This window comes from Lepidochelys kempii, chromosome 9 (genome assembly GCF_965140265.1).
Source record: "Lepidochelys kempii isolate rLepKem1 chromosome 9, rLepKem1.hap2, whole genome shotgun sequence".
In the NCBI taxonomy this organism is placed as follows: Eukaryota; Metazoa; Chordata; order Testudines; family Cheloniidae; genus Lepidochelys; species Lepidochelys kempii.
The window spans coordinates 56,953,264-56,968,731 of NC_133264.1; the positions used below are offsets into that span (position 1 = coordinate 56,953,264).

Below are 15,468 nucleotides of genomic sequence, written 5' to 3' on the forward strand. Positions count from 1 at the left end.
ATGGAATGTAAAGAAATAAGAAACAATGAAATCGATATGACTGAGTCCGTCTGGGCAAAAATTAAATTGGGGAAGAAAACTATTAGAGCCTCCCCTGGGATAGTGCTTGGGGTGTGCTATAGACCGCCGGGATCTAATTTGGATATGGATAGAGCCCTTTTTAATGTTTTTAATAAAGTAAATACTAATGGAAACTGTGTGATCATGGGAGACTTTAACTTCCCAGATATAGACTGGAGGACGAGTGCTAGTAATAATAATAGGGCTCAGATTTTCCTAGATGCGATAGCTGATGGATTCCTTCAGCAAGTAGTTGCTGAACCGACTAGAGGGGATGCCATTTTAGATTTGGTTTTGGTAAGTAGTGAGGACCTCATAGAAGAAATGGTTGTAGGGGATAATCTTGGCTCAAGTGATCATGAGCTAATTCAGTTCAAACTGAACGGAAGGATTAATAAAAATAAATCTGCAGCTAGGGTTTTTGATTTCAAAAGGGCTGACTTTCAAAAATTAAGGAAATTAGTTAGGGAAGTGGATTGGACTGAAGAATTTATGGATCTAAAGGTAGAGGAGGCCTGGGATTATTTTAAATCAAAGCTGCAGAAGCTATCGGAAGCCTGCATCCCAAGTAAGGGGAAAAAATTCATAGGCAGGAGTTGTAGACCAAGCTGGATGAGCAAGCATCTCAGAGAGGTGATTAAGAAAAAGCAGAAAGCATATAGGGAGTGGAAGAAGGGAGGGATCAGCAAGGAAAGCTACCTTATTGAGGTCATAACATGGAGGGATAAAGTGAGACAGGCTAAAAGTCAAGTAGAGTTGGACCTTGCAAAGAGAATTAAAACCAATAGTAAAAGGTTCTATAGTCATATAAATAAGAAGAAAACAAAGAAAGAAGAAGTGGGACCGCTAAACACTGAGGATGGAGTGGAAGTCAAGGATAATGTAGGCATGGCCCAATATCTATATAAATACTTTGTCTCAGTCTTTAATAAGACTAAAGAGGATCTTAGGGGTAATGGTAGCATGACAAATGGGAATGAGGATATGGAGGTAGACATTACCATATTTGAGGTAGAAGCGAAACTCAAACAGCTTAATGGGACTAAATCGGGGGGCCCAGATAATCTTCATCCAAGAATATTAAAGGAATTGGCACAAGAAATTGCAAGCCCATTAGCAAGAACTTTTAATGAATCTTTAAACTCAGGGGTTGTACCGTATGATTGGAGAATTGCTAACATAGTTCCTATTTTTAAGAAAGGGAAAAAAAGTGATCCGGGTAATTATAGGCCTGTTAGTTTGACATCTGTAGTATCCAAGGTCTTGGAAAAAATTTTGAAGGAGAAAGTAGTTAAGGACATTGAAGTCAATGGTAAATGGGACACAATACAACATGGTTTTACAAAGGTAGATCGTGCCAAACCAACCTGATCTCCTTCTTTGAGAAAGTAACAGATTTTTTAGACAAAGGAAACGCAGTGGATCTAATTTACCTAGATTTTAGTAAGGCGTTTGATACCGTGCCACATGGGGAATTATTAGTTAAATTGGATAAGGTGGGGAACAATACGAAAATTGAAAGGTGGATAAGGAATTGGTTAAAGGGGAGACTACAACGGGTCCTACTGAAAGGTGAATTGTCAGGCTGGAGGGAGGTTTCCAGTGGAGTTCCTCAAGGATCGGTTTTGGGACCAATCTTATTTAATCTTTTTATTACTGACCTTGGCACAAAAAGTGGGAGTGTGCTAATAAAGTTTGCGGATGATACAAAGCTGGGAGGTATTGCCAATTTAGAGAAGGACAGGGATACCCTACAGGAGGATCTGGATGACCTTGTAAACTGGAGTAATAGTAATAGGATGAAATTTAATAGTGAGAAGTGTAAGGTCATGCATTTAGGGATTAATAACGAGAATTTTAGTTATAAGCTAGGGACGCATCAATTAGAAGTAACGGAGGAGGAAAAGGACCTTGGAGTATTGGTTGATCATAGGATGACTATGAGCTGCCAATGTGATATGGCTGTGAAAAAAGGTAATATGGTCTTGGGATGCATCAGGAGAGATATTTCCAGTAGGGATAAGGAGGTTTTAGTACCGTTATACAAGACACTGGTGAGACCTCACCTGGAATACTGTGTGCAGTTCTGGTCTTCCATGTTTAAGAAGGATGAGTTCAAACTGGAACAGGTACAGAGAAGGGCTACTAGGATGATCCGAGGAAGGAAAACTTGTCTTATGAAAGGAGACTCAGGGAGCTTGGCTTGTTTAGCCTAACTAAAAGAAGGTTGAGGGGAAATATGATAGCTCTCTATAAATATATCAGAGGGATAAATACCGGAGAGGGAGAGGAATTATTTAAGCTCAGTACCAATGTGGACACAAGAACAAATGGATATAAACTGGCCACTAGGAAATTTAGACTAGAAATTAGACGAAGGTTTCTAACCATCAGAGGAGTGAAGTTTTGGAATAGCCTTTCAAGGGAAGCAGTGGGGGCAAAAGATCTATCTGACTTTTAAGATTAAACTCAATAAGTTTATGGAGGAGCTGGTATGATGGGATAACATGGTTTTGGTAATTAAATATTCATGGTAAATAGGCCCAATGGCCTGTGATGGGCTATTAGATGGGGTGAGATCCGAGTTACCCAGGAAAGAATTTTCTGCAGTATCTGGCTGATGAATCTTGCCCATATGCTCAGGGTTTAGCTGATTGCCATATTTGGGGTCGGGAAGGAATTTTCCTCCAGGGCAGATTGGAAGAGGTCCTGGAGGTTTTTCACCTTCCTCTGTAGCATGGGGCACGGGTCACTTGCTGGAGGATTCTCTGCTCCTTGAAGTCTTTAAACTACGATTTGAGGACTTCAATAGCACAGATATAGGTGTGAGGTTTTTTTTGTAGGAGTGGTGGGTGAAATTCTGTGGCCTGCGTTGTGCAGGAGGTCAGACTAGATGATTATAATGGTCCCTTCTGACCTAAATATCTATGAATCTATGAAAAGAGGTCCCACACAGAGATTGCAGCCATTTGAGGCCAAAGAAGAGTTCTTCTTCTTCTTCTTCTGCAAAGAAGGACTCAGAACATCATTGGGACTCCTCAGGTACTCAGGAAAGAGCTGGGCTGTCAGCCTGTGTCTCCATCAGTTGAACTTCCATCTTTTTGATGGTCTGGGACTCATACTGAACAAAGGAAAATCCACATTAAACCTGATGCAGAAAATCAAGTTCATTGAGGCCCTACTTGATTCCATGAATTAGATGGTTTTTCTCTCACAAGACAGATTTGAGACCATTCACCAGTTGTGCCTATCTCTCAACTTTCACCCTACCACCATTGTCCAAGGAGGTTTAATGCTAATAGTCCACATGCTTATGTGACCTTTTGTGCCATGCTACACCTGAGCATCCTTCAAGGGTGGCTGATGTTAGTCGGTCAACCAGACACCCCCTAGACAAGTTGGTCCAGGTTCTTCCTGTGGTTGTATGGTCCCTAGATTGAATGGATCAGAACACATATGTGGAGGTGTACTGTTTTCTTGCTCCCTAACAATCAGACAATCATTACAGATGCCTCTCTGATAGGGTGGGCTGCACATCTAGGGGACTTACAAACCAAAGCATTATGGACAGAATGAGAAGCAGCTCTTCATATCAATGTCTTTGAACTTTGAGCAGTTCACAAGGCTTGCTGTGCTTTTCTCCCTCACATCAAGGGCTTGTTGGTCCTGATACTGACCGACAATACAACCGCAATATACTGTGTAAACCGACAAGGAGGGGCACGGTCCAATCAGCATTGCCAAGAAGTGCTGAGACTCTGGGATTTTTGCATCAAGGAAGACATTACTCTCATTGCCACTCACTTACAGGAGATTCTCCCAGAATCCTGAGTGGTTCTTCTAGAACAGTGTGCTGAGGACCATCTTTCAAACCTGGGGTATTCCAGCAGTCGACCTATTCACAATGAAAGACAACAAGTAATTAAATCCGGTAATTAAATCTGCTCGTGAGCGATTCCCAGGCCAGGTTCACTAACCAATGCCTTTCTCTTGTGATGGGGATCAGGTCTCATCCCTGGTTCATTCATCCTACAGGTTATTCTCAAACAGAAGCAAGATCACCCCAAAATAATTCTCATCATGACATTGTGGTCGAGACAGTGCTGGTTCTCAGAGCTTCACAATCGCTTGATTCAGCTCCCTTGTGCTTTGAAATCTACTAATGAAAAGTGCTAGATAAGAGTGCTATGTTTTGTTTCTGTATCTTGGAAGTACCTGTTTCTTACCAACCATTTAGCATCAGGCAAGTACGGAACATCTAGCTAGGACTAATGTATTTTCTCTCATGGCAGCAAACCAGCAAACCATAACCCCAATGGGAGTCTATTGTATTGATGAATATTCAGATTGAATATTGGTGTTTTCATAAGAATTATGGATTTTGGTGTCTAAAGTAAAGACGTCTCTACAGCTCTTTCCTCCTGTTGTGAAAATAGCAGAGATCAGTTAGGACAAGGGTGGCCAACCTGTGGCTCCGGAGCCACATGCAGCTCTTCAGAAGTTAATATGTGGCTCTTTGTATAGGCACTGACTCTGGGGCTGGAGCTACAGGCGCCAACTTTCCAATATGCCGAGGGGTGCTCACTGCTCAACCCCTGGCTCTGCCACAGGCTCTGCCCCCACTCCACCCCTCCCCACCCCCTCCCCTGAGCCTGCGAGCTCTTGCTCCTCCCCTCTTCCCCCCCAGAGCCTCCTGCATGCCACGGAACAGCTGATCGGGAGGTGCAGGGAGGGAGGGGGAGGTGCAGGGAGGGAGAGGGAGGCGGGGCTGTCGGTGGCTGGGAGGCACTGGGAGCAGGGAGCGGGGGGGAGCTGATGGGGGTTGCTGATGTATTACTGTGGCTCTTTGGCAATGTACATTAGTAAATTCTGGCTCTTTCTCAGGCTGGCCACCCCTGAATTAGGGTCAGCTGAGAGGGAGTTACCTGAGATCAATGAGGATCAGCTGATTCCAACTCAGGGCTGCCTGAGATTTTTTTAAACCCTCCCCTGTTGGGAGGATGTGGGGGGGGGGGGGGGAGAGAGAAAAGGAGTCAAGCTACCAGTAGGCGAGTAACAGCAAGGGAGCAAGCCTCTCCAGGAGGGGAGACTGTATTCCCTCCCATAAGGGAGAAAAACAAGCCCAAAGCACTGGCTGAGAGAAGGATGGACTGCCCTTGTGCAGCCAAGAGGAACTGTTTTAGCCCAAGCCCATCTCACCAAGGCTAAAAACAACGCAGGCACCTTGCCACATGTGGTGTCAGAGTGGGATCTGTGAGTGAGAATTCATGGCAAACCATCTCAGGGCAGGGTAAATCATCCCCAAAAACAACAACAAAAAATGGAGGCTGTATTGAAGGCATTGGTGCAGGACACTGCAGCCAACAAGAGGCTACCAGGGTTCAGATGGCTACCCCGCAGGAGTCAGTGTGAATACAGCAGGAGACGAATCAATTATTGATGAGCCAGGCAGCCCAGGATCGAGCCACCCTGCATGTGGTTGTGAACCAGCTAAAGGCCCTGACCACTCTGACGCATGGTCCCCATGGGACCCAGCTCCTGTGGGCAAGCAGCTACTTACAGAGGATGATGATGGACGACGACGTAGAGGCATATCTCCTTCCATTCAAGAGAATGGCCCTGCGGGAGGCCTGGCCCCAAGACCAGTGGGTTAGCATCCATGCTCCTTTTCTGTGTGGGGAGGCCCAGAAGGCATATTTTGACATGACAACAGAAGCAGCTAAAGATTACTCCCAGCTGAAGGCAGAGATCCTGGCAAGGTCTGCTGTGACGACAGCTATAAGGGCCCAGTGGTTCCATGAGTGGAAATACCAGGACAGCAAAGTGCCGAGGTCCTAGCTGTTTGACCTGATCCACCTAGTCCAGAAGTGGCTGTTCCCTGAGACCCATGGCCTGGAGAAAATTGTGGAAATCATAGTTTTGGACAGGTACATGAGACGGACATATAAGGATGGGTCAGTCAAAATGATCCCTCCTCCTATGACGAGCTAGTTGCCCTCGTAGAGAGACACCTAGCGGCCAAAGAACTTTCTTGGACCACCGGGGAAGGAAAGCGCCGGAATAGGAGGCAAGTCTCTACGCCGAGGGCCTGAATTGCCATAGCCCCGGGTAGAACTATGGAGAGGAGGAAGGAGGCTGAAGAGTGACCAGAGATCGCGGAGGGACTTGGGGACTTGGGGAGAAAGCCTCGGGGGGTGAGGCCCAACAGCCTGAAAAATAGGGGGCTGCCCCAAGCAGGGTACAGATGTTATGCATGTGGAGAAATAGGGCATACAGCTCCCCAATGCCCGAACCTAGAAGAGCCCATGCAATGCTACCTGGGCGATCTAGGAGGACCATGCAACCTAATAAATCTAGTAGGGGTTGCGATGGTCCCCCATGGGTATACTAGATCAGTTAAAATGAATGGCATAGAGACCACCGCGTTAGTGGACTCGAGAAGCGCGGTCATGCTGGTCTCGGGAAAACTAGTCGGGCAAGACCAACTATCCCGGGCCAAACGCACAGGAATATCCCGTGTACATGGGGATGTCAATTACTACCCGACCATCCCGGTAAAAATAGAAGTCCTGGGAAACCCCAGTAAGGTGATGGTGGGGGTGGTCCCGAAACTCCCATATCCAGTCCTCATAGGACGAGACTTCCCAGGGTTTGGCAGCCTACTCCCCGGAGAGGAGGCAGAAGAAGGTAATAATCCCAAGAGCAATGGGATGACCTTGATAGTTAGCACCCTCCCGATCTTCCATTAATTTGCCCAGGATTTGTTCTCTCCCCCTGGGAATTCCAGGAAGACTCAGTGGGAAAGGAGGGCAGATAAGAGGAGGGGAACGAGAATGTTGGACCAGAACCAAAAGCCTACACTCGTAGGGGAGAGCGTTGGCCCAACTGATGAGGGGACGATACAGGGGGTCGATGAACCAGCAGCTGGATCCAGTTCCCCAGGGACCCCCCCACACACCCCCAAGGGGGAGACGGAAATAGATCCCCCTGAGTTTGGGCCAGTTGGACCCTCACTGGAGAATTTTGGGCAGGATCAGGCCAATGATCCGATATATAACAATATTCGCAAAGAAGTAGTTGAGGTGAATGGGGTTCCTGTGGAAGGGAGAACCAAGGGTCCAGGGCCATATTATATGATAAAGAGGGATCTGCTATACAGAGTAGTCCGGGTCCAAGAGCAAGTCATGGAACAGCTCTTAATACTGTAGAAGCATCAGAGGGGTGTGCTGGATCTAGCCCACAGCCATCTGTTTGGGAGGCATTTAGGGGTAGATAAAACCCTCGACTGAATTCTACAGAGGTTTTTTTGGCCCAGAATTTATGCAGTGGTGAGCCGGGATGGGAAGAACTGGGACTCCCTGCTGCTGTACCTAATGTTTGCTATAAGGGAGGTTCCTCAGACTTCAACTGGGTTTTCCCCATTCAAGCTGGTTATATGTTCGCCACCCCCGTGGCATCCTGGACATTGCCAAAGAGGGTTAGGAAGAACAGCTGAACCCAGGGAGAAACATCACCAAGCATGTGTTGCAGATGAAAGACAGGATAGCCCAAGTCTCCCCCTTAGTACAGGAACACATGAAGAGGATACAAGGGGCCCAACAGACATACTACAATCGCTGAGCGACGATCCAAAAATTCCAGGTGGGAGATTGGTAATGGTGCTTGTACCCACAGCGGAGAGCAAGCTTCCAGCCAGGTGGCAGGGGCCATACGAGATAATAGAAGCCATTGGAGAGGTTGACTGTAAGGTCCGACAGCCTGGTCACCGGAAGCCAGAACAGATGTATCATATAAACCTGTTGAAACCGTGGCAAGACAAAGAAGCTCATGTGGTTACTCTAGGGTCGCCACTACCTGAAAGCAACCGGCATGGCCAAGTGGGAATATCTCCGGAATTGACCCCTGTCCAATGAACTGAAGTGATCAACATGATCAAAAGCAACCAGGACGTATTCTTGGAAAAGCCAGGCAGGACTACCAAGGTTCATCATCATATCCTCACAGATCCTGGAGTGAAGGTGAATGTCAAGCCATACCGGATCCCGGAGGCAAAAAGAGAAGAGATCAAGACAGAAGCCAGGAAAATGCTGAAGTTAGGAGTCATTAAAGAGTCTCATAGCCAATGGTCCAGTCCAGTTGTCCTAGTACCTAAGCCCGATGGCAGTATGAGGTTCTGCAACGACTTCCAGAAACTGAATGAGGTGTCCCAATTTGATGTGTACAGTATACCCCAGATAGAGGAGCTAATTGACTGATTGGGAAAAGCACGATTTTTGTCCACTCTTGACCTGACCAAGGGTTATTGGCAAATCCCCCTGGACAAAGAGAAGATGGCCTTTTCAACACGAGAGGGACTGTATCAGTACATTGTCCTCCCTTTTGGTTTACATGGGGCTCCCACAACTTTCCAATGTCTCATGGATAAGCTGTTGCAGCCACATGGCAGATACGCGGCCGCCTATCTTGTCAACGTCATTATACATAGCCCAGACTGGGAGACACACTTGGAGAAGGTGGAAGCAGTCCTGGACACCCCAAGGGGGGCGGGGCTGACTGCAAATCCCTCCAAATGCATGACTGGGATAGCAGAAGCCAAATACCTCGGGTATATCATCAGGAGGGGCATGGTGAAGCCCCAGCTGAATAAGTTAGAGGCAATACAAAATTGGCCCTGACCAGACTGGAAGAAACAGGTCAGAGCATTCCCAGGACTAGTTGGTTACTATAGGCATTTCATCCCCCATTTTGCTACTGGGCATGCCCGTTAACAGACCTAACAAAAGCCCGTGGCCCAGACATAGTAAGATGGACCAGTGCGGCTGAGGCTTTTGCAGATCTGCAGACCACCCTCTGCACCTACCAGAGAAGGAGTTTATCTTACAAACCGATACCTCTGAGGTTGGGTTGGGAGCAGTTCTTTTGCAAATGGTTGGAGAAGAACAACACCCAGTTCTGTTCATCAGTAGGAAACTCCTGCCCAGAGAACGAAAATATGCCGTAGTAGAGAAGGAATGCCTGGCGGTAAAGTGGGCCATGGAAAGCCTAGGCTACTACCTACTTGGACGGAGGTTTACCCTTGTCACTGACCATGCCTCTCTGAAGTGGATGCACCAAAACAAAGAAAGAAACGCAAGAGTAACAAGTTTCAGAGTAGCAGCCGTGTTAGTCTGTATTCACAAAAAGAAAAGGAGTACTTGTGGCACCTTAGAGACTAACCAATTTATTTGAGCACAAGCTTTCATGAGCTACAGCTCACTTCATCGGATGCATAAAGTGGAAAATGCAGTGAGGATGTACATCTACCAATGTGATATATGCCATCATGTGCAAGCAATGTCCCTCTGCCATGTACATTGGTCAAACTGGACAGTCTCTACGTAAAAGAATAAATGGACACAAATCAGATGTCAAGAATTATAACATTCATAAACCAGTCGGAGAACATTTCAATCTCTCTGGTCACGCAATTACAGATATGAAAGTTGCGATATTACAACAGAAAAACTTCAAAACCAGACTCCAGCGAGAGACTGCTGAATTGGAATTCATTTGCAAATTGGATACAATTAACTTAGGCTTGAATAGAGACTGGGAGTGGTTAAGTCATTATGCAAGGTAACCTATTTCCCCTTGTTTTTTCCTACCCCCCTCCCCACTGTTCCTCAGATGTTCTTGTAAAACCCTGGATTTGTGCTGGAAATGGCCCACCTTGATTATCATACACATTGTAAGGAGAGTGATCGCTTTAGATAAGCTATTACCAGCAGGAGAGAGGGGTGGGGGGAGAGAAAACCTTTTGAAGTGATAAACACCCATTTTTTCATGGTCTGTGTGTATAAAACATCCTCACTGCATTTTCCACTTTATGCATCCGATGAAGTGAGCTGTAGCTCATGAAAGCTTATGCTCAAATAAATTGGTTAGTCTCTAAGGTGCCACAAATACTCCTTTTCTTTTTAAGAGTAACAAGGTGGTTCCTGTCGCTACAACCTTTCCATTTCAGAGTAAAACATAGATTCAGAATCAAGCATGGCAATGCTGTTGGGCCTCTCGAGGGTGCACTGTTTGCCGACCCAAGTAGCCCAACCATGTAGGGAGGAAAAACAAGCCCAAAACACTGGCTGAGAGAAGGACAGACTGCCCCTGTGCAGCCAAGCCCATCTCACCAAGGCTAAAAACAGTGCAGGCTGGTGAGACCGAGAAGATGCCTTGCCACAGCAGCTACTTACCACTCTTTACGTAGTCTGGTTTGACCCCTCTTTCTCAGTGTACTGAGCTGACCCCTGACTGGTTCAGATACAAGTGCTGAAGGCATTCATAGGCATTTTCCTCCTTTACCAGGATTGCTCCAGATTACAAAGAGAGAACTTTGAGTAGCAGAGAGATGAGTCAGGAGAGTCCGCGAGCCAGGAGGCACAAGGAGCCTGACCTAAACTCAGCAAAGTAAGGAGTCGGTGGGATCAACCACTTGCTTGTTATCTTGGATCTTGGCTTTTCATCCCTGTTGTTTCCATGAATTGATACATACCCTCGATGAAATCCTGACCCCACCAGTGTCAATAGCAAAATTCCCTCTGTATGATTGTATACATCTATTAATAATGACAAGAGAACTAGGATTTCACTTCCTGAATGTGCTTGATCATGTTTAATTCCTTGGAACCGGGTTGATCAGAGCATCACTAATAGCACTACTGAATTTTGCATCCACGTACTGTGTTGGGAAGTTCAGCTCTAGGATTGTGGGAGTAAATGTAGACTATGACTCTTTATGGGTTAATTGTTGCAAAATTAAGCATAGCAAATAAATTCATTCTCTGGGGGACTTTACAGGCTGCAGTGACTCTAATATTTAACAGGTCCAACTCCCACTCTAGACAGAGTACTTTCAGCATGATAGAGACCTGTCATGTGATGCCTTCATATCTGAACTGCCAGCAATACAACATCAGCATGTCACAGCTCAGTCAGAGGATCCCATCATATCTGGACAACCAAGTTTACAACACCAGAAGGAAAGGGAGTTAGGAATGGTCATGGAAAGACCTTGGAGATACCTAGAGTAAGCTGCTGTGTGGCTAGGGGTCTGAAAGCAAAGTTGAGTCTTATGCCCAGGCCCAGGCATCCTGTAGACTGTGGTCTGTAATTGGAGAACAAGCTATGGGAGCCTGTTTTGTACCGATTGGCAGCAGTAACATGTGGAGTAGTGTTACCAGACATCACAGAATGCAGCAAGGTTCAGACATTGGACTGGGACTTGGGAGATGTGGGCTCATTTAGTTGCCGAAGTAGCTCTATTGGATGAGTGTTACACTGAAGGTTGAAAGGTCTCTGGTTCAATCCCTAGCTTTAGCATGCTGGGGTGTTTTCTGGGAGTGAAGCTGTGCCCTTAGCCAACAAGAGTCTCTGATTTCCAGCTCCTCAGCAAAAGAAGAGAGTGTGAGGTTCTGCATCGAGGTGGCCAGCCTGACCTTTTTTTCATCTTGGCAGGGAGTTAGACTAGATGACCCTTGCAGTCCCTTCTAACCCTATGATTCATGACTTTATCTCATTGCGTTTCTGTGTCCTTGGGCAAATCATCTCATCTCTCTGTGCCTCAGCTCCTGATCTATAAAATGGGCATAAAAATACTTCATTTCTCCAACGGAGTTCAAGACAGGTCAATTTCCAGGCAGCTATGCAAGAGATGCCTCAAGATAGTAATCAAGTATTAGTGTTAGCTCTTGCAGGAACTGGTTACATGGCCTTCGAACCTCAAATCATAGAATCATAGAATATCAGGGTTGGAAGCGACCTCAGGAGGTCATCTAGTCCAACCCCCTGCTCAAAGCAGGACCGATCCCCAATTAAATCATCCCAGCCAGGGCTTTGTCAAGCCTGACCTTAAAAATATCTAAGGGAGGAGATTCCACCACCTCCCTAGGTAAAGTCAAGGAACAAGTCCCCAGAAGCTAAAGTCAAGGAACAACACGTCCACTGCTTTCTTTTGGCCCAATCCTCCAATTTGTCTAGGTCCCTCTGTATCCTATCCCTACCCTCCAGTATATCTACCTCTCCTCCCAGTTTAGTGTCATCTGCAAACTTGCTGAGGGTGCAATCCACACCATCCTCCAGATTATTTATGAAGATATTGAACAAAACCGGCCCCAGGACCGACCCTTGGGGCACTCCACTTGATACCAGCTGCCAACTAGATATGGAGCCATTGATCACTACCCGTTGAGCCCGACAATCTAGCCAGCTTTCTATCCACCTTATAATCCATTCATCCAGCCCATACTTCTTTAACTTGCTGGCAAGAATACTGTGGAAGACTGTGTCAAAAGCTAAAGTCAAGGAACAACACGTCCACTGCTTTCCCCTCATCCACAGAACCAGTTATCTCATCACAGAAGGCAATTAGATTAGTCAGGCATGACTTGCCCTTGGTGAATCCATGCTGACTGTTCCTGGTCACTTTCCTCTCCTCTAAATGCTTCAGGATTGATTCCTTGAGGGCCTGCTCCATGATTTTTCCAGGGACTGAGGTCAGGCTGACTGGCCTGTAGTTCCCAGGATCCTCCTTCTTCCCTTTTTTAAAAATGGGCACTACATTAGCCTTTTTCCAGTCATCCGGGACTTCCCCCAATCGCCATGAGTGATTGCTTGAATGATTTGCTGCATTGCAGAACTTGGGTGTGTGAAGCAGGGAAGGGCAGAAAAGGAGCTAAAATATCTCCACTGAGCCAAAATATTTGGAATTGACTGACACCTGAATTGCTACATGTCATGTCCAGGAGCTGTTATTGGGCTTTCTTGCTTCCGTAACAGATCTGTCCCAGGTTATGAAGGGAGAAGTAGCCCAGGGACATCAGATATGAGAGCCAGAGGGCACAATGAATTCGACTCCAATATGGGAAAGTAAGGAGCCAGCAGGATGAAACCCTTATTTGTGAGGCCAAATAGTGTGCTATCACTTGGTTCATTCAATATCTTGAGCATAGTGGGCCTGTTCCTATTGAACCCCTGGCAGAAGTCATGGCCAGGGCATTGCCGTTAGCTGGATTATGTTTTAAATCAGTGTGTTTTGAGGATTTCAATTTCAGTGTTGGGGGGATGGGGATGAGGAAGTATAATGAGTATTCAGAATGTTTGTGGATTCTTCATCACACATTAACGTTCATTCTCTGAGGCTGTATTGCTTCTTTATAACAGTGTAGGTACACCCTGTCATGGGGTGTCAGGTACCATCTGGTCCAAAGAAAGGGAAAGGATGTACCACAGCCAGTTAGGTCCTATGCTGGTGATCCTGACTATAATACAAGGTATCCTAGTGGCTGGAGTCAATGAAGGTACTCTTCCTCATGGGGCTATGTGGCCCTATGGCCAGAGTCAATGGAATAGCCCATCTCTGTGGGGTTGTGTGGCCTATTGGCAGGAGTCAATAAAGCTGCCCATGTCCGTGGGCCTGTGTTGGCCTGTTGGGGAAGTGGGGTGCCATCTAGGGGTGTGTGGCACCCGGGATGGGGACTCAGGCCCTCCCTGCTTCTCCGAGTCCCAACCCAGGGTCGCTCGCCACTGAGTCAGCGGGGATCCCCCCGAAACACACTGACCTGTTCCCTGGTTCTCCAACCAGAGCAATGTCTAAGTCCCCTGGGCTGTTTCCTACCCTGTCTTCCTTGGTGTTGGTTCACTGTTCCCCTGGGCCTCTGGGGTCCTTGGCCAATGCAGCTGCTGTTGGCTCGGTCCCTTCTCTGGGTTCTGCAGGCAGCCTGGAATCTGTCTGGGGCTTGGTGCATCTTGGATCTGTAGTTGGGGCATGTAGCAGCTCCAGAGACAGAGCCTGCAATCTGTATCCTTTCCCTTCAGCAGCCTGCTGAAGCAGAGGGGCGTGTCCTCCTCGGCCTGCAATGCACAGTTAATCTCTGTGTGCCAGTGCAGGGGAGGTACACCCTGTCACAAACAAGTACTACTTCCATTCTAGAGACAATATTGTAACTATGTCACAGGGAAGTCACAGCATGCATGGAGTATAACACCAGAAAGTAAAGGGATGGGGCTGGTGATGGCCATGGGAAAAGCCTGCAGTCAGCGGCTTTGGGATGGGAGCCAGGAAGCAGAGTTGAGATCTTTAACCTCCAGTTCAAGGCAGAGAGATGTCATGAAGGTGATGTGATCGCTAATTCTCTGGAAAATGATTGCAGTTACAAGAACCACTTGTACCCACTGAGATGCACAGGACTGTCTTTAATCTGGATTAGTTCTTCCCAGCAGATGCTACACAGGATGGGTCTGTGGTATGTCCTCATCTACACAAGATTCTTTGCCATTCCATTTGTGGACTTCCCATATGCAGTGCAAACCCCACTGTACCCTAGCTCCAGAAAGCCAGTGATCAGTCAGATTGGCTCCAGAAATGCCACTGGACTGTTGAAGATGGCAGTTCATATATTGGGTGGATTTTTCTACAGTACTTTACAGCATTTAAGCCCATACAAGCACAGCATGACACTCTGTAGGGTGCATGACCTGCAGGCTGTGAGTATTGGGTCTGTAGTTTACACCCAGAAGGGACTTCATATAGGTATGAACATCAGGCATGGAATTCCTAGATATCCTGGAGCCACAAGGTTTTACTCTAGGCAGGATGAACTCTGCCCTTTATCCTTCTAAGGCAGATTAGTTATGTTTCATTCAGGTTGCTAGGCATGGCTATTTCTGGTGACATCTTAAAAACCATAGTACACTCTACTCTCTATGGGCACTTATGGTCCCATTGCATTTTTTTTCTAAAGCTAAAAGTTTGTGCCAAGGACCTGGCCAGGTAGTTTCTCTCCCTCTCCTGTTGTACAGTGTTGTGTGCTGGTTGTCCACTTGGCCATGGCTCTCCCATCACAGAGATAGCTAGATGATTCTATATGACACTTTGGTCTTTTGAAGTTCTTAGTTGACCCTCCCTTCACTGTGCTGCCCCAGGATTAATCACCTGAGAAGCTACTCCTCTCTCTAAGATGTTGTGTGTGTCAGGTGTGGGAAGGGACAGGAGCCTGTGTTACCTGTGACAAAATATAAATCAGGATGCTATTTCATGCAACTGAGGGACTTAATATTGTCCCACACCTTTGAAACAATGTCATTGTGTTCTTGCTTTTCCATTCTCTCCTAGCACACAGACCTGACACCTGTTGCAATTCAGGTTCCATGTGTTTGTAGCCTTTTCCCTCTCTTGGCAGGCTTCCCTCAGCTTCAAGTGAGAGGATCTCCATGTCTACTGCCAGCTTTCAGTACCACAGCCCATCAGCCATGGGACACAAGTCCAACCCCAGCGCTGCAAGGTAAAGAGTGGAGAAGACTTAACCTGTGTTTGTTATCCTGAGCACTTCTCTTCTCATGCACAGATCCTCACAGAGAGCCAAATTCTGTCCTTGA

The 15,468-nt window shown here is 46.7% G+C and overlaps 1 protein-coding gene across 1 annotated transcript in view; it reads left to right on the forward strand.

Moving 5' to 3' along the window:
* Positions 1 to 15,468, forward strand: part of ZNF185 (zinc finger protein 185 with LIM domain) — a 130,985-nt gene that overhangs the window by 108,966 nt on the left and 6,551 nt on the right. The window contains exon 21 of the mRNA XM_073360542.1: positions 15,273 to 15,374. Coding sequence (XP_073216643.1) covers positions 15,273 to 15,374 — 102 coding nt within the window. The remainder of the gene's footprint in view (positions 1 to 15,272; positions 15,375 to 15,468) is intronic.